At 46.1% G+C, this 20122-nt stretch overlaps 1 protein-coding gene across 3 annotated transcripts in view; it reads left to right on the plus strand.

Moving 5' to 3' along the window:
- Positions 1-20122, plus strand: part of LOC118215714 (NT-3 growth factor receptor-like) — a 202327-nt gene that overhangs the window by 137987 nt on the left and 44218 nt on the right. For all 3 annotated transcript variants that reach the window (XM_035396676.1, XM_035396677.1, XM_035396678.1), the window contains one exon: positions 10803-10991. In XM_035396676.1, the coding sequence (XP_035252567.1) occupies positions 10803-10991 (189 nt within the window). The remainder of the gene's footprint in view (positions 1-10802; positions 10992-20122) is intronic.

Genomic DNA, 20122 nt, shown 5'->3' on the forward strand with positions numbered 1-20122 from the left:
CGTTTCGGCTGCGTGCTGACCCTGAGGAGTCAATCAATCAACGAGCCGAGCTTCATTTTTACACAGCGCCATCTGCAGGCAGAGTGTCGTTCGGCACTTCACAGTGGACATTTTCCTGGGGAAAATTAAGAAGAAAAAAAAAAAGAAAAGGCCCAGTTTAAGGGTTTCTGGAAAATGATTCCCTGAAACCCTTAAAAAGGCGGAGATTATGGAATTCTGGCATATGGTGGGATGCAGAAGAACTCACTCAAGAACACTGTGAATGTTTGTGAGTACGGCACAATGTGTGGGCTACTGAGATGAAGCTTCATCACTGGCTTTGCTTCTCTCAGTCACAGTCCAGTTGGTTCGGGTTTTCCACTGAAACCACTTTTTGGCGGGAAGCCATTGTCTTGACTTGGAGTTTCTGAACATAGGCCCATGCGGTTTTAAAGATGTCGAGGGGTCTGGCTTTCGCAACTACTGGCTTTAACAGAGCCCGAGAGCGTGTTGAATTCGGGCAATCGCCTTGATGTGGCAGTTTGTGGGTCACGGCTTGCGATTCTGGGCGAGGAACATTCACAGCCCTCTCGACATCTGACCCCAGGGGCGTGACCAGTACGCCACAGCGAGCCAGGGCAAACACTCTCCCGACCTCTGACAGTCTGAGATACTCTCTGGTAAAACCTAATCCAGAGGTAGCAAAGAGCTGGGGAGGGCGGGAAAGAAAGATGGGCCACAGAGACTACATTTAGTTTGTTTATGCACAATATCCATTAGCATTGATAATTGATAGCAGCATTTAAAAAAATATTAATTACAAAATCCGTTGCTTTAGTCATAGTGTATTATACGGGTTTGTCACTAAAAGCGCTTTTGAATCTGAATCTGAATTTGACGGACAGGCAGAGCGCGAGGATAGAGAGAGAGAGAGAGAGAGAGAGGGGGGAAGGGAGAGCGAACGCATCGGCCCCGATATGAATTCACGGCGATGGCTCGCGGTTCCCCCGCTCAGCCACTTTGAGAAATTGATTCCAGAGCGTGTTATCGACGCGGGGGGGGGGGGGGGGGGGGTGGGGGTGGGGGTGGGGATGGGGATGGGGGAGATGGAGGCTGCCTTAAGTCGGTCGTTTTTAATGCGCCGCGTGTAGAACATGCGAAACGCCCTGCCAAGTTCACGATGCTTTCGAAAGCAAAATGCAATTTCTTATGCCCGCGCTCGCCCCAAAAGCTCCGTTTGGACATTCTGCCGTCAGCCTGTTTCTCGGCCTGTCCTCACCTCCGGGGGGTGAATAAATAAATAAGCTGAAACACTTTCTGTTCAACGTTGACATTACTCCTACTGCCCCACCACTCGATCATGTTGAATGCTATTGCAGTGCCAGGATATTCGTTTACCATCGCAAGGGTAGGGGAGTGGTAATGTAAATTCACCCTTCTGAGTCCCTTAAATCAGTATTTAAAGTATTATCTTCTCTAAAAAAAGGAGCAATAAATGATATCCGTTGTCATGCGATTTAAGGTGCAACCACAAACTGCCTATTGACACTAAAAATTATTTTTGGCTTCAGTCATTTCTTCCAAAGGGAAACCGTTACATTGGCTGTACCAAATACGCATGAAGTTACTAGGCTTTGCAAAGTAGAAAGAACAGTCCAACAAATGCTCCACCCAAAATTAAGCAATATTAATAATGTTTATATGTTATATGTAAACCATGATGTTTACAGTGAGTATACCTAAAATGATTATGGCATTTACAAGTGCAGTGAGATTTGTTGATAAATTTGTCACAGTGTAAATCTTTGTTATGCTTTGTGTCTTCCGCATTACCTCTCATATTCACTCATACTTTAGATGTTGGAGAAAACAATGTTTATATTTTAAAAGAATTACTCCCTTTCTTGAATACAATGTGTGCATCTCTGTCTCTACCTGTCTTCTCCCTCTCTCTCTCTCTCTCTCTCTCTCTCTCTCTCTCTCCCTCTCCCTCTCTCTACTTGCATTAGTGAGTCTGCTCTTGCCTCTCTGCCCTGATGGCTGTGCATTTCAGATGTGGGGTCTCTTTCCCGCACCTTAAACAAACCAATTAAAAGTCCCAGGTTCACTTTGACAGGAGTTCACAGCATAATGTGAGTGGACTACAAATCACTGTTGTGAACTATTTATTTATTTATTTATTTATTTATTTATTTATCTTCATAGAGCCGGTCCCTCCAGGGGGGATGCTTAGGTTTATGGGGCGGGGGAGAGGCTGCGTGTAAAATTTTAATTCATTTCCTTTTTTACTCTGTTCATTGCGAATGTTAGAAAGGGGGCTGACCTTGTTAGGGCCGACACCGAATGCAGCAGTGCCCCCTAGAGGCTGGTTGGGTCTCGCGGGAGGTAAAGGAAGTAGCGTGCTGTGCTCGAGCGCTGTGAGGATGAGGATGAGGATGAGGATGATTGGTCATCACACAGGAGTGCGAGGGCTACACACAGAAGCACGCAAACACGCACCGTCTTTCCCGGTTGTTGTAATAACCTCTCGTGAAGCCGTGGCCCGAGCTCTTCGCTTTAAGACCGAGGACAGCGCTTCCGTACATTTTAAAAGCGCCCTAATTAACAGAAGTGCTCGTTTGGCGGCCGGCAATATGTAATATCCTGAAAGAGTGGAATGAATTCGGAGGTTTAAAGGCCTGTTCTTGTCGGTGCTGCTGTGCGTGTGTTCTGCTGTTCCGCGGGATGCGCTGCTGCTGAAGAGCCGGAATGGCGGCTCTCGGGTCACAGTGCTGCCGGCTCCGAACAGGACTCTGGGCCCGTTTCGCGAGGTCATGCGAGAGATGTGCGGGAATGCCAAAAAGGGACCCGCTGGGATAAACCGAAACGTCTGCGTCATTTGCGTAAACAGCCACAGGTGCACCGCCAGGCTAGGGGGGGCACGTTAAATAGCGACAAGGATGCTAGCTTTTGACGGGCGTTGTTTTTGGCAGTTGCTGCCGAGCACCGTGTCCACCAGACCTGGGTCAAATACGTATTTGTTTTGGATTCAAATACTTCTCTACGCTTTCCTGATCGTGTCTGGTGTATTGGAACCAATGAAATACTGTCAAAAAGTGCAAACCCTGCCTTCTGGTCCTATTGGCAGGCTTAATTGCCCCCGGCAAGATCAATAGAGCGCAGAAAAGTATTTGAATCCAAAACAAATACGTATTTGACCCAGGCCCGGTGTCCACACGCACATATAGTTGGGCTCATCAATGGGTTTCACTTGACTGGGTCGTCCTGGTTTCATGGCGCAGTAGTGTACAACCCTCTGGTCATTAGCGCTGTGCGCCTGCGTCGGTACCTCCCCCAGCGCAGCGACTGCGCGGCTCAGCTGGCGGACCGCGCGGCGAAAGGAAATTGCGGGGGGCATACCGCTCTCCAGCGGAGGGCAGGGGCGGGTCAGCCCTCTCCTGAGTGGACAGAGGACGTCTCCGCTTCGGGGTTCGCCTACCAATGAAATGAAATTGGACATTTCTTTCAATTGTTTCTTTTATAGTCCGTTTTGTTTTTTGTTGTTAAATTATGATCTGTTGCGTATGTCGATTCTTTAATCCTAGCTGGAGAGTTGTGCGCCATTTTCTGCTACGCCGTCCTCAGATCCCTCCTCCACCATTGTCAGCGGGAAAACTTGCTCTGGCCTGCTTTCCTTCATCAATCTGCCGCGTCAATATGTCGCATTGACCCCCACCCCCCCACCCCCCCTCCCACCTCCTCTGTGCTTTCAGCTTGTGGTGATTGACAGGCGTTGCTGGAGAGAGCATTGGGCTCTGAGCGACCTGACAGGCCGACCCGCACATCAGTCATGGCGATGCCGACGCAGATATTGGCTGTCGTGCCACCAGGGTTTCCCTTGGCGGCCAATCACAGTGAATGGAACATGACACCCGTCAGGCTCGTGGACACCTGTCCCGAAAACAAACACGTTTTCCGCGGAAAAATAATTTGTCTGAATAATTTTTTCTTTTTTTGGGCCACCAGACAAGCCTGCATTGTATTTTTTTTTTTTGCTTTACTCAGACAGGTAGAAAGATGGGACCAGATAGAGATGGGACCATAGCTTGGAAGGTGTCATCACAGGCGATCGAACCCCCACCCACATATGGGGGGATTCGGCTCTAGAGGAAGCTGCTTTATGAACTATGTTGTTTTTTTTCAGTTCTCTTTTTGGACTACCTTGCTATGAATACCTGACAGGACCCCATATAGGAGCTTTGCAGTTGCTTGTTCTCATTTGCGAGTTTGCAAATTGCCTTGTTAAGAATGTGAGGATATGTCTTTAAAAATTCAGTGTTTGTTAGGTGATTTTTAGGTGATTTGTTCTCTGTCATTGTGTGACACGTACCTTTTATGCAGTACATGCAGAGTAAATGTGCTTAATGACTGATCTAGTGATGGACTGGGCTGGTGGGTAGTTATTTGGTTAGTAGGCTGGTTGGTTGGTTGGTTAATTGGTTGATTGATTGATTCACAAATTTTTTTCAATTATGGATTGACTAACTGGTGTTTTTTTTGGGCCATATTTTGATTGATTTGGTGATTGATTAATTGATTAATTAATTGGCTGATTGGTGGAATCATTCGTTTTTTTGTAGTTTCATTATTAGGTTTGTTTTTCAAATGGTTGCTGATTTATTGGTTGATTGATTAGTCATTTGATTAACTGGTTTATTGACTGATTGGTCAGATGTTAAGCTGGTTTATTGATTGACTGCTTGGTACTGTAAGTTGTTTGGTTGGCTGATTGATTGAAAGAATGGTTAGTTGCTTGGTCAATTGATTGATTGGTTGTTTGGTTTATTGTTTGGTTGGTTGATTGATTCGCTGCTTGGTAAGATGTTGGGTGGGTTGATTGAATGGCTGTTTGGTAAGTTGTTGGGTGGGTTGATTGATTTGGTTAGTAGGCTGGTTGGTTGGTGGGTTGATTGATTGGCTGCTTGGTCTGTGGTTGGGTGGGTTGATTGATTGGCTGCTTGGTCTGTGGTTGGGTAGGTTGATTGATTGGCTGCTTGGTCTGTTGTTGGGTGGGTTGATTGATTGACTGCTTGGTAAGATGTTGGGTGGGTTGATTGATTGGCTGTTTGGTCTGTTGTTGGGTGAGTTGATTGATTGGCTGCTTGGTCTGCTGTTTAACTGGTTGATCATTTGGACCATAAACCCACAGCCCCCAGGAAACAGATCCGGCTCACGGGAGACAGGCTGTGGCGATGCAAGCGCAGCAGGGGGTTTCCAGGGTAACAGGGTTTGTTTGATCAGCGCATGGCTCCACTACAGCAGGGACTTGAAGACGTTCCCTCTGATGTGTTTTGCGAAGCCTTTCGCGTGGCTGTCGTAATTACACGTCTTTCTCTGTCATGTTCCCATGTCAGAAGTAAAGTCTCACAAATTCACAAAATTATTCATCAAAAGTGTTTTATGATTCGCCTTTACCTCATTTATGATTTTTTTATGCGTTAATGCAAAAATCGGAGGTCTGTCTATATTTCTTTCCAGTGCTTCACTGGTTTAAGTATCGCTGTAAAAAAAATCCCGTTAAAAAACGGTAAAAAGACTGGCAGTGATTGTACCCGTGAAAAACCATTGAACAAAAAGGGGAAAAAGTGAATAAATCCTGTTGTTTTATGGGATGGCCATTAAATAAAGATTTATTTCCATTATTTTTCATGACTTTAAAAGTGTTATGAAAAAAGTGTGAAGTCCTGTAAATTTTTTATTTTTACAAACATTTTACCATAAAAATACAATTTAAAAAAAGAAAACCGGCTAATGGATTTTCTGGACGAATGTGTGCTTCCCTTCACTTATAGTCACTATAGATCATGTGTGCTTCCCTTCACTTATAGTTACTATAGATCATGTGTGCTTCCCTTCACTTATAGTTACTATAGATCATGTGAGTATGCTCAGCAGGCAGCCACGCGCGTAGCTCATGTGTCCCTGCACCATTCCTTTCACCCAGCGGCTCATTTACTCAAGCTATTTGGGCGATGTTCTGCGCTCGGGGGGTACGAGGGAATCGAACCCGACGGTTAACGGGCCGGTCGTTTAATTAGCGGCTCGCGCGACGCCGCGGCGCTGGCGAGGAAGGTAACAGGCCTCTGGTTCTACAGCGTAATTTCCCCCGGGGGTACAAACCCATTTCGTTTCTTGGGGAGAGGTGGCCACGAGGAGCGCGCCATTAGGCTACCGATCACCACACGGTAGCGGGAAGCGAACGCGTCTGCACGACCGCGCTCGCGATGCTAGTTACTGCGTGTCAGTTTGCTCCGTCAGTCACCGTGGACCTATTAGCGGCAAGCGAGGGATTTCGCAAACTAGCGGATGACCTACTTAGCTTGAAAAGCGCTCACAGCTAGGCTCCAGTTGAGTCTCCATGTTGATTAAAGTGAGTAAAGCTGTATTGTGCATATTAAATTACGCATGACATCCCGGGCCGTGTGCCAGTTATTTTTCCTTCTCGGACAATATCACTGACCTCATATAGGTGTGTTGTGTTTTCATTTGAAACGCACATACCTTGAAATCTTATGCTTTTCTTATGAAATGGATCAGACAACAAATCTTTGTCAATTATAAGTGGTCCTCTGAGGTGTTTAGAAGGTGTAAGGAATCTTGAAAATCACATTATGCATAACAATCAGTTAGGAAAAGAAAAACAAATGGACAGATACGTGCACTCAAGAGCACTGTATATACAAAACACGTATGCAGGGCAGCAGCGTTGCATGTTTCGGTTCGGTTCTCAGGTCGTACCCTTGAGGAAAGTGCGTGACCTGATTCACTTCAGTAAGTTTCCTGCTGTATGAATGGATTGCACGCAATAATGGGAGCTGTTTATGTCACTCAGGAGAGGAGCGTCTGCCAAGTGGCTGAAATGCGACGTGTATGAAGTGCAATGCAACGGAGCTGCCTGTTGCTGCAGAGGCCGCATTATTGATTGACAGGCTGATTTACAGTTGCGCGCTTTTCGAATGTGAGGATGTGGCCGAACACATGACTGAATCGTGAACTCAGGACGAGAGAGCGGAGGGAGGGGTGATGCAGTGTCATACTCAGTTTTATGGCTACTGTGTGCTACTACGCCTGTTCTTAGAGCTTTTAGTAGTGCACTCAATTTGAAAAAGACTTGGGAGTAATAGTCCCAGGATGCTGGGATATATAGCGAAATGTACTGAGTTTAAGTCCAAGGTGGTTATACTTATGTTATATAATACCTTTGTCAGACCACACTGAGAGTCCTGTGTGCAATTCTGGGGACTGTACTACAAGAAAGATGTAGAGGCGCTTGAAAAGGTTCAAAGAAGGGCAACTAAATTGGTTCCTGGTATGAAAGGCAAAAGTTATATGGAAAGATTTTAAGGTACAGGTACTTCATCTCTTCAAGCTTAGTAAAAGGATGCTTGATTGAGGAGAGATTTTATTAAGGCTTTTAAATTTATAAAAGTGATTAACAAAGTGAACTACAAGAATTCTTCAGGTTGAGTTCTGTCAGGAGAATGATGGAGCATAAATTGAAATTGGTAAATTCTGCACAGACATCAGGCAGTATTTCTTCATACAGAGTGTGGAATAGCTTGCCAGGTCATTTTGTTGAGGCAGAAAGTCTGGGGGTTTTCAAGACCAGGCTCAATACAGTGCTGGATACTATCTAGTTTGTAGGTAAACGGTGAGCACAAGGTACACTTTAGTGGTAGGAAAATGCTGAGCACCGTTGGGCTGAATGGCCTGTTATCGTCATTATGTAAAAAAACGTTGTGCTTTCAGGCAAGTTGAGATCACTGTTTTCTAATATAAAGTTGTCACGCTTCCATTAAAGAATGCTAATTGGCTGTGGAGGCTGGCCACTTCCTCTCAATAGATTTTGGCAGTTGTGTTGCCATGTCGTTATCTTTCCCTCCAATTCCTGTTGATCATGTTTGTCTTTCCAGTGTCTGTTCATCTTTTTGTTAATCCACTGTCCAATCTTTTAATTATTTGAACAGGCCTTCAATCACGTCTGTCTGCATTTTTACCCACCAGTGTTATGACGTTCTTTCTGTTTTCAATCAGAAGTTTCTATTCGTTTGTGTGAGTCATGTGACTAATGTTTGAATTCTATTCGGTGGAGCCACTACATAAACTTCATCAGTATTTAATCATTGTCTATACAATATATGCTTCATTTTTTAATTTAACACACAGCAATCTTGTTCGTTACTGGTCAACGTTAATGCATTAACAGAATCGGCCTCATTCACGAAACGTGTACGATGTTCCTATGAACATTTTGACATTCATCATTTTTTCATGTCTGTATTTGTTCTTGGCTGTTTACTTATACAAATCACAAGAACAGGATTGCGCATAAAATTTACAAACAGTCAGATTTCATCATCTCATACACCTGGGATACGCACAAAAACAAAGGTCCGCACGCGTGTCATGAATCTGATATAGTTTTTTCATGGGAACATTCTTAAGAACAAAAACAAGAATAATATAAGAAAAGTTTTGTGAATGAGGCCCAGTGTGAATAGATGTTTGTTACAGTTTCAATTTAAGAGACAGGAGCCGGCACGTTTTGTCCTTCGTGTGTATGAAAAGGCCCCCAGGCCCGTCTTCACAGACCGCCGGCATAAAATGCTTGGTCTCACATGTCAAAATGAGGCCTTGTCAAAGCAAAACGCTACTGGGGAGCACAGCTTATAAAAGCACACTCACCTGAAATGGCCGCACAGTCTTTGAGGCTATGCAGATCACAGTACCAGAAATGCCATTATATAACAGCATTACAACAGCGTTATAACACGCTTATAAAAGATTTATAAATCCATTGTAGATATAATTACAAAATGTAACAGATATTTACAATGGCCACATAAGTGGAAAAGATGAATAGCCCTCCATTTGTTGATCATAATTAATTTATATCTGATTCATCAATATTTATTTCCCTTTACATTTGTTGGGCTATAGATCTGTGTCGTCTGCTTTCAGCTGTACAACTTTCTGGTCTACAAAAAAACAGCACAGGAAATGACATCATCAAATACCCGCTGACTGATCTGCTGAAGGAGAGGGACATGCCGTGTACCCGTACCCAAACCCGTGCCATCCTCATTAGAGGAAGGGGTCATCGGGAGATCACGCCACAGCTATCCATTACATTACATTACAGGCATTTAGCAGACGCTCTTATCCAGAGTGACTTACACAGCTTTTACATAGCATTTTACATTGTATCCATTTATACAGCTGGATATATACTGAAGCAATTTCGGTTAAGTACCTTGCTCAAGGGTACAACGGCAGTGTCCTACCTGGGAATCGAACCTGCGACCTTTTGGTTGCAAGTCTAGTTCCTTACCCACTGTGCTACACTCCGTCCTATCCAGCAGAAACTCTTGAGTTCTTAGTGACTTCACTGTGGCCTTTGATTGGATGGAAACTGAAATCACTAGCCAATCAGCCGCCATTGAAAAACTCCCCCTCGGCCCACGGGAGTGCAGATGTTCCGGGCCACAACATGTACCGCTCTTTAATGGAAAACCGTGGGTGTTTCTTTGACGAAAGAGCCCACATTCTCGCCATGCTTTGGGCCGGAAACTAATTAGCCTGCCCTACGCACGACCGGAGCTTCGGGCTGCCTTGCGCGGTTGAAACTCAAGGTCAAGCCGGCGGTTGCGGTCGGGGTTATATTTAGGGGAAGCCGGTGGATGTTTGTGGAAGTTTGCCGGTCGCGGTGCTCCGGCTGGCCCGGAGATAATTCTTATGCTAACAGATGGGTCCGTCTGCTTGAGAGGCAATTTATTGCTTTCGGATGAATGCGTAATAAATAATGAATGCCCCTGCTTGCGTGTTTGCCCTGCGTTCTGTTCAGATTAAATTGGAGCCGTGTCACTGGGGTAAGAGCACCCCTTTTGTCTGATGAAGACCTTTACTCAAAGCCTGATCACTGTTTCTCACTTCTCCGTCCTCTGTCTCCCTCAATCTCTCTCCTCTCCTTCAACTCTCACCTTCTTTTCCCCTCGTATTCACTCCATCACTACATCTTTTCTCACCAGCTCTCTCCCCCTTTCTTTTTTCCCTGTCTCTCTCTCTCTCTACCCTTTCTTCCTCTTGCTCCTCCTCCTCAATCACCCTTTCTTTGTCCTGCTGTCTCTCCCTCTCATTTTACACTCCCTCTATCCCTTTCTTCACAATCTCTCACCCCACCTTTTTCTCTGTTTTTGTTTATCTTTCTGGTTTTAATTTTGACCTTTGGGTTTTTTGTGTGTGTGTGATGGCATGGTGGTTACATGCATGTAGCAGGTACTGTGTGTTGAACCATGTTTTACTCTCCAGTTTGGAATGCCTGATCATGCATATGTCAGCACTTTCTGCTGCTGTTGCCAGAACTTCTTTTCACACTGTAGTTTGCTCACACAGACACGAGCCAGAGGAAAGTACTTCATGTGCAACTCAACAGGTGGACTCACAGGTCGACCAGCAGGGGGTGGTAGTGTGTGATGAGATGCCGGAATCTCAGCCAACTTCTCTCTCTGGGCAATTGTACATCACAGTCGGCACTGGCACAGTCTGGATTCGATACCAGACTGCGGAGCCCATCCATGCGTTAGAACAGCGATTCAACAGGATGAGCCAACGAGGAGGCTGTTTATGCCATGTTTTAGCTGAGGACATGTGATATGTGGCAGTTTCTCAAGTCTGAATTGTACTAGGAAAAATCATGAAAAATTTCATTTGAACCCTCTCTCTCTCTCTCTCTCTCTTTCTCTTTCTTTCCCTCTCTCCCTCCTCTCGCTCTCTCTCTCTCTCAGGTCCTGTAGCGGTGATCAGCGGTGAGGAAGACTCCGCCAGTCCCCTGCACCACGTCAATCACGGCATTATCAGCCCGTGCACGCTGGACGCCGGGCCGGACGCCGTGGTCATCGGCATGACCCGCATCCCCGTCGTGGAGAACCCGCAGTACTTCAGACACGGGCACAACTGCAACAAGCCCACCACCTGTGAGTGCACCGCACCGCCTGCTCAGAGCTCAAAAGCGCAACACTGGGGGGGGTGGGCGGGGCCAGGAGGTCAGGAGTGGGCGTGGTTTGTCCTATCAGCCTCTTCTTTACTCTTAACTCGAAAAAGAACACACACCGGAGTGGAATTTTGGTCTGTTTAGAAAGTCAACTTGGGCATTCTCCACTTCAGGGCAATACATCTTAATTCGGCTGCATTATTAATATTAGCATTTATTTTATTTTATGTAGTTTTTACTGAAGTGTATTCTCACTGGTTTGGGATTGAGTGGTGGGTGATGGATTCGGCACTGGACTGGCTGCTTGCTGATTGCCAAGGCAGAAGTTTGCTCTGCTCTGTGATCCAGAGATGGGAGTGGGCTTACTCTTTTTTGTTCCACAGCTGCCATTGGCTCTCCGCTGGCCCCGCCCCCATACTGTGCTAATACAAGTCACACCCACTCCCCTACCACAGGGATCTGGGGTGAAATGAGCTGAATCCAATGAACTAACTCATCTACCCTGTGAAAAAGAAGGAAAAAAAATGAAATGGGTTTTGATTAATTATCCAGGTCTTGGATCTGCTTCCTCACCCCCTACAGTGGGTGTGGATTATGCAGCTGAAGTCTATCTTCATTGTTCCCTGCAGCGGATTTCCTGGCTTTAGCTCCTCTCCACATAGTTCTAAACGCTAAATTTGTTGGCTCTTATCGGTCATGTTCCCTCCATATTGAATTCATTTTTTCTCCTGGTTAGAGATCTCTCCATCTGCCTCCATCCATCTTTGGCTGCGGCCTTTCAGTGTGCACTGTTTGGGCCGGCAGGAGGCTGGCATGTCAAGCAGAGTGTTCAGGTTGAGTGTTCAAGCTGAGAGTTCAAGCTGAGTGTTCAGGCTGAGTGTTCAGTCTCGCTGGCTGGCTTATTTTGGTTCACGGTTCAGGCTTTCTGGCTGAAGGCTGGGTGTTCAAGCTACGTCCAGGCTTATGGTTCAGACTGTGTGTTCAGGCCGAGTGTTCAGGCTGAGTGTTCAGGCTACGTCCAGGCTTATGGTTCAGACTGTGTGTTCAGGCTGCATGTTCAGGCCGAGTGTTCAGGCTAAGTGTTCAGGTTCAGTGTTCAGGCTAATTGTTCAGGCTCAGTTTTCAGGCTGGGTGTTCAGGTTCAGTGTTCAGGCTAATTGTTCAGGCTCAGTGTTCAGGCTAAGTCTTCAGGTTCAGTGTTCAGGCTAAGTCTTCAGGTTCAGTGTTCAGGCTCAGTGTTCAGGCTCAGTTTTCAGGCTGGGTGTTCAGGCTGTCTGGCTGAAGGCTGAAGTTTTTCTGCTCAGGGTTCCGGCTCTCTGGCTGAGGGCCAGGGTGCTCTTCGATTGGCTGGCCCATTGACGTTTTCCAGACTCTGGCAGCTCAGCTGCGTTCTGCCTAAGTTTGCGGCTTACAGTTCGGCGAGTGCCGTATTGATTATGGGCCTCTTTGATCTCTCCGCTCTGACTTTTAAAAGCCTCTCAACCCCCCTCCTAAAAATAGGCCACGGCGGTGAGCGCGTTCTCCGCTCTGAAACGTTCAGGAGAAGAAAGGGCTTCTGTTTGCCAGTACAGCAGGTAATTTTTCCAGTTTTGATCTGTGTGCCGTACAGGACTTTTTTACCTGTTCCTGAAAGCTTCTAATTGGTTGTCGGTGACATTTAGCTGCAAGGAAAAGAACAAAGAACCTTTTGGAAACCCATCAAGCCGGCACTTTTTAACAAATGTTCATTTTTGGTCCGTGGTCATATCTACGTAAATACCAAATCCTGATTTGATCTCGGTTTCCGGTCATAAAATATTTTAATAATAAAAACCGAAAAAGAAATGTGTATGAACATTATACACACTGCAGTATGCTCAAAATGAAAACCTACTTAAATCCTGAAAGCAAAAATTCAACCCTATCTGCTTGTTTAAAGCATGAACTTCACAAATTAACTTGAACTTGAAAATAACAGTCCTTCACTGAATTCTTCAGTCCCATTTTGGTAACGATGTGTAAATATTAGAAATCAGTAAAACACACAACCCCTGGTCACTCCTTGTAAAGAAACCCCAACATTTTACTGACATTTACATTTTAAGATAAGCTGCATCATTTTATTTCTCATGTTTATTTAATATGTATACCTTTATTTAGCCAGGATAGTCACATTGGGATTAAAACCTCTTTTCCGAGAGAGATCTGGCCAGCATTACATATTGTTTCAGACACAGCAATAAAACTTACTTCGAGACAACCATTGAGCTAAAAGTGCTATACAACAACATTTCCGGGGAAAAAGACAATCGAATTATCGATTCAAACGCGTACAGTTATCAATTCTCTGATTCCATAGTGGCCTTAAATTTACTGAGCGTAACTAGGTCTTGTAGTTTATGCTCCTTTTGCTAGCTGTTTTGAACAGAGGGTGCAGAGAACCCGAAGGCCTTCTTTCCCAGCTCAGTCCCAGCTTTAAGAACAGTCATACGCACGGTGTCCTGAGACCGTAACCCATAGGCGACACATTTCTGGGACATAAAGAAACACAAATAACTAGGGAGGCTACCTGGAATGGCTTTACAGATAAAAAAAAGAACGTACCAGTGACTATACCGACCAGGGAATGTGCTGGGTCTCTTGGAAGGTCCGATGGATGTGTAGTATAAATACACGTACACGTCCTCCCGTTCTTCTGAAGCAGAATGAGAATCCCTGGCTGCAGTCTCTGTTCTCTCCAGCGATCGCTCGGCTGCTTTGTAAGGCTGTAATTTTCGGCGGAAGGAGTCTTGACAGGCTAGCGGTACCGCAAGCCACCGCCTCCCGTTTCTGTGTTTTTTTACATGGGCTGCCGATGTCCACATCGCTTTCAAGCGTGCTCTGTTCTGATATAAACGACATGTGTGCGAGCCCACACAGATCTTTACCCCACCGTGGGAAATGACTGCAATGAGCCAGCCTAATTCCAGCTCTACGGTGGGAAAGGGGTATAATGAGCCAGCCTCGTTCCAGCTCTACGGTGGGAAAGGGGTATAATGAGCCAGCCTGGTTCCAGCTCTACAGTGGGAAAGGGGTATAATGAGCCAGCCTGGTTCCAGCTCTACAGTGGTAAAGGGGTATATTGAGCCAGCTTGGTTCCAGCTCCTCAGTGGTAAAGGGGTATAATGAGCCAGCCTGGTTCAGCTCTACAGTGGTAACGGGGTATAATGAGCCAGCCTGGTTCAGCTCTACAGTGGTAAAGGGGTATAATGAGCCAGCTTGGTTCCAGCTCCTCAGTGGTAAAGGGGTAATATAAGTAGGGCTGTGTACCAAATTCGGACCAGACCAGAATCAAAATCTGTCAAATTTTGGTGCCAACTTTAGGTTCTTACAGTGTATAAAAATAAATCAGAAAAATAAATAAGTAAACAGCCAATTATGTTCTCCATCTCCATCTGCATGAAAATATAAAATAGCCTAATGCATTCAGGCAACCCACACACAGTCCTATCAGAATGTACTTGAAGTAAAAGGTTTGAGTTCACTTTTCTAAAGTGGACAGTCGTAAAAAAAAAAAAATGCAATACTGGCAATGTCAATGTCTTCCAAGTCTGGAAACGCTTCCAACTTGATTAAACATGTAATGATTCATGGAGTCAGTTTAGTTAAGGCTGAACAATTTCACCTTATTTGACTTCTGAAGAAAGACATCTACCATCAGCATTTATTATTATTATTATTATAATAATAATAATAATAATAATAATGAATTACAATTAAAAATTGAACCAGTATAAAAATAAGGAACCAGAACCAAAACATTTTGAACGATATCCAGCCCTATTTGTAAGCCGGCCTGGTTCTAGCGTGAGAGATTGTGTCAGTGCCAGGGCTGGGTTAGCCCGCGTCCTTTTTGCAATGGGCCCATATCCACACATTTCCATGGAATTAAAATAAACTATCAGTGGGCCAGAGGAAAACAAAAGAGCCAATATTAATGTTTCCAGCAAATTCTGTCAGGCTTGGAGGCTGAGACGACGCATTAATCTGGTGAACAGCGAGTGGATTTGTGGTACTGTAAAGCCAGGGGTTTGAGATGGAAACTGAACGGAAACAGGAGAAGGAATGCATGACGGACTTTCTCTGTGAGCTGCGTCTGAGGGCAGCTGATGTTATGATTATTCATCTATGGTTCCCACCATATTTGTCATGCTGTGTGACATTTTCAGGTTCCACTCCACCCAATGGTATGGTATTTTCCATAATTCAGAGCAACCAGGTACAGCTGACACACAGTTTGACATGGAGAAAGATCTCATATCAGTGTCAAAGATGACACGAGGTTTAAAATCTGGCATCTCTGCGGTCTGCAGAGAACCAACAGAAAAATGGCCAAAAATGAAAAGTTTTGCGCGAAAGTGGAAACTTCTATTTGCCTTTCAGTGAAAGTGCGAAAGGATTATGGCCCTGATAATGAGGACGGCTTGTTCCACAGGCAGAGCTAATCGGTTAAGTGCGGACTTGAAAGCGAGGCTCCAGTAATCCTGCCCTGACTACACACCTGTCTTCTGAGGACATTAACCCACCTGTGCTTTTCCGTAATTTCCACTTAGAGTCCAGATGTAAAACACGAAGCTTGCACACTCCCGACCGCTGCCTGAGTGGTGAAATTCACCGTGAGATTTTTCGTGACTCTCCTCTCGCCCCCTCGCTCAGTATTTTAGTCACAAATGCTGCGGTTTAGAAGGAAAGTATGTCCCCTCCCCCCCCCTCAAAAAAAAGAAAGGAAAAGCATTTTAAGCCTCCTTTCCTCATTCCTTTTCTCTCTTGAACTTCCTTGCTCTCTCTCTCTTTCACTTTCTCTCTGTCCTCTGCTCCCTTCTGCAAACACCCGTGAAACTTCAGAAAGGCTCTCATCTCTCCGTTATCTTCCCTTATTCCACACCTTCTCCAAATCTCTCCTCATATTAAAACGGAGCACTTTTGTAACCGCAGATGGGGAGATGGGGGACGTGATGAGAAAGTTTGAGCGAGAAAATTCAAGAGCACTTCCTGGGAAGGATAATGAGATACCATTTTGGACCACATCGAAAGGAAATAAACAGGAAGAAAATACGCATCCCTAAATGTCAGTTAGTCATCCAAAGTTTTACAGATGCTCGTTAACTTTTTTGAACGAATGACTGCATGTTAATTAGAAAAAAAAAAACAATGAAGACATCGGATGAAAATGTAACTCAAGGTTGTTCCAGTGACAGCTAGCCTGCGCAACAACCATGAGAGGCCCCCTCATCACTGGATACCATCTGGGCACTCAGACTCTCTCAGACACCTTCCGGAAGCAAAGACCTTGCATGTTACATTTATTTATTTATTTTGCAGGGAAGAACTTATTCTTTGCTGGGTTTCTGGGCTTTCCAGAGTTTGTAATTTTCTGCCTGTATCTTCGGTCACGGGAACATCTCACGTCTCAAATTCGCGTTTTCCAAAAGGGTCGGCACTGGCTCGATGCATGAGTAATAATAAGCTTAGCCTAATCCCTTCACTCACGGCAAGGGCAAGGCAAGGATAAAAGGCAGAAACTATGAATGATTGAATGGCCCAGAAAGTGCGGAAACATGGAATACGTTCGAAGGCTAATAATAATCAGGAAAGGAAGACGAGCAACCTTTAAAAGCCGACGCTTTCGCTATTTATGAGCTGTAATAAATGGAGGCACCGTGTGAGTTTACGCTCACCAAGAACTGCTTTTTTCACTTATCAAGTGCAGAAATTCTCCACTTCTGCCTGATATATACCTTTTTTCCATTATTTATTTTTATTCAATTTTGTTGCACCATTATTTTTATTTATTCATGACATAGTTACCCGCTTACTTTTCAGCGCATTATGTATTTATAAATCCTGCTGTTTACTGGAGAAACTCTGACTAAGAGCCTCTGCATCCATGGTGAGACAGCACTGCAGACTGAACTGACAACCCTCTTGGTGTAAACTTGGTTCAACTGTACATTCCTCTACTGGCCACAGCCATCTGCTGGTCATGTGCCTCTGCTGGTCCCACCCATCTGCTGGTCATGTGCCTCTGCTGGCCACACCCATCTACTGGTCATGTGCCTCTGCCGGCCACACCCATCTGCTGGTCATGTACCTCAACTGGCCACACCCATCTGTTGGTTAGGCTCCTCTGCTGGCTGTTGGCGTGGTAACCGAAGCCGCTCCCCTCCTGCTAACTGCAAAGCCGCCAATCCGCCGTGATTTAAAACGCGATGAAGGTGCACGTCTATCAGGTAAATAGCCGTGGCTGTCGGGTAGACCTGCATACATTTCAGATAAGCCTGTGCGAGCGTCTGGGATAAGCCTGCATGTAAATGAGCGGGAGAGCGGCGCCGGGACACGGGCAGCGTTCGGAGGGGAGTAAACTCCTCGGGAAAGCCTCTGCCGCGGGGCCGTGTTTAATCGCCGCGTCACCGAGCCATTTCTCCGACTTCCCGTCCCACCGCGCTAACCGCGAGCGCTCGCTCTGGCGCAGCGCTAACTTTCACAGAATGCTCATTCCTCTCCTGTGAGCTGGGCATGCACACCAGTGCTAGCTGGCTCATCGTGGTGATTGCCTAGGCCTCTTTATAATGAACCGAATCTGTCCCAGCCAATCAGTGGTCTAGGCCTGTCAGCCAATCAGCAATCTGAACCTCTCAGCCAGTCAGTGTTCTGGGCCACTGGACTCTTGTTCCTTTTTGTGTTGCCTTGTTTGCCAGTTTTGTCAATTTAATTCAATTCAATAAACTTTATTTATACCCGTGGGGCAATTCATTGCTGGGCCTATCATCAATCAACATCGAAGGGACATAATTCACACAATAACCTGACGTCACATACAAGAGAAAACAGACGTGACAAACCTAGAGGCTCATTTCACCCTTTAGAGGTTTATTTTCCACTCCAAGACTAAAAGTAATAACTTGGAGCATGCAACACTGACAGCTGCTCTCAGTAATTAATATTTGAAATGGCAAAAACAGACCCATATTTAACAGAGGGTTGGGGATACCGTGGAAACACAATGTGCTTTTTTTATTCACCAGTTAAATCACAAATCTCATGTGCAGTTTGTCATGTAAGTCATTCAGACATTCAAACAAGTGACAACACACATCCTTACTACCGTTCACATTGAGCTTTATGTAATTTCAAGGGAATGAATGTTGCGATCGTTCATTCACGTTCATTGTGATCTTTAGAATCATATATGCGTTTCATTCAAACAAAATGACATCTTGGATCGATCAATAACAACCACACGTGAAACACGGTCAGTGCTTGAGCCGCTGTTTTCAATTTTGCCTGTAGCGCTGTCTTCATGATCAGTTCCTTTCTTACCCCATTTCACATGACCAGGGAGAGAGCGGGAGGTCACTCTGTGGTCAAATCAACCACCAGCTGTAGGCCATCCGTATGACAGAGTGCTGGCTGTTAGGGGTCTCTCTCTGATCAAAGTGAGGGTCTCCTGTATGACAGAGGACTGGCTGTTAGGGGTCTCTCTATGATCAAAGTGAGGTTCTCCCATATGACAGAGGACTGACTGTTAGGGGTCTCTCTATGATCAAAGTGAGGGTCTCCTGTATGACAGAGGACTGGCTGTTAGGGATCTCTCTGATCAAAGTGAGGTTGTCCCGTATGACAGAGGACTGGCTGTTAGGGGTCTCTCTCTGATCAAAGTGAGGTTGTCCCGTATGACATAGGACTGGCTGTTAGGGATCTCTCTGATCAAAGTGAGGTTGTCCCGTATGACAGAGGACTGGCTGTTAGGGGTCTCTCTCTGATCAAAGTGAGGTTCTCCCGTATGACAGAGTGCTGGCTGTTAGGGGTCTCTCTCTGATCAAAGTGAGGGTCTCCTGTATGACAGAGGACTGGCTGTTAGGGGTCTCTGTATGATCAAAGTGAGGTTGTCCCGTATGACAGAGGACTGGCTGTTAGGGGTCTCTCTCTGATCAAAGTGAGGTTGTCCCGTATGACATAGGACTGGCTGTTAGGGATCTCTCTCTGATCAAAGTGAGGTTGTCCCGTATGACAGAGGACTGGCTGTTAGGGGTCTCTCTATGATCAAAGTGAGGGTCTCCTGTATGACAGAGGACTGGCTGTTAGGGGTCTCTCTCTGATCAAAGTGAGGTTGTCCTGTATGACAGAGGACTGGCTGTTAGGGGTCTCTCTCTGATCAAAGTGAGGTTGTCCCGTATGACATAGGACTGGCTGTTAGGGGTCTCTCTCTGATCAAAGTGAGGTTCTCCCGTATGACAGAGTGCTGGCTGTTAGGGGTCTCTCTCTGATCAAAGTGAGGTTGTCCCGTATGACAGAGGACTGGCTGTTAGGGGTCTCTCTCTGATCAAAGTGAGGGTCTCCTGTATGACAGAGGACTGGCTGTTAGGGGTCTCTCTCTGATCAAAGTGAGGTTCTCCCGTATGACAGAGGACTGACTGTTAGGGGTCTCTCTCTGATCAAAGTGAGGGTCTCCTGTATGACAGAGTGCTGGCTGTTAGGGGTCTCTCTCTGATCAAAGTGAGGGTCTCCTGTATGACAGAGGACTGACTGTTAGGGGTCTCTCTATGATCAAAGTGAGGTTCTCCCATATGACAGAGGACTGACTGTTAGGGGTCTCTCTATGATCAAAGTGAGGGTCTCCTGTATGACAGAGGACTGGCTGTTAGGGGTCTCTCTCTGATCAAAGTGAGGTTGTCCTGTATAACAGAGAGCTCGGTGCGAGCGGTCGAGAGCGTCACTCTACGGCGAAAGCGCGGGCCACCGGTATGACAGAGACCCGTCCCGGCAGGGGCGTCTCCATCAGGTCCCCCGCGAACGAGAGGCGCGCGCTACGTTAGCGGTAACGCGAGACCCGCGGAAAACGAGCCGGCGGCAGCGAGACGAAAGCGAGCGGCGGAGCGCGGCCCCCCCCGGCCGGGCGGGAGATCCGTATCTCCCCCCGTTCGTCTCCGCGTCCTCAAACGGCCGCTCTCCGCTCTCTTATCGCCGCGGCCCCGCCGTTTAAATTAAAGGAGCGCGTGGCAGTCCCGCCGGCCCGCCGTTCGACGGTGCCTTTTCATTGTTTTCGGTTTGAGAAAAGCAGGGGAGGGTGAGTGGGAGGGGGGGTTTCAGACTGAG

The sequence above is a fragment of the Anguilla anguilla genome, chromosome 16, assembly GCF_013347855.1.
Source record: "Anguilla anguilla isolate fAngAng1 chromosome 16, fAngAng1.pri, whole genome shotgun sequence".
NCBI lineage: Eukaryota > Metazoa > Chordata > Actinopteri > Anguilliformes > Anguillidae > Anguilla > Anguilla anguilla.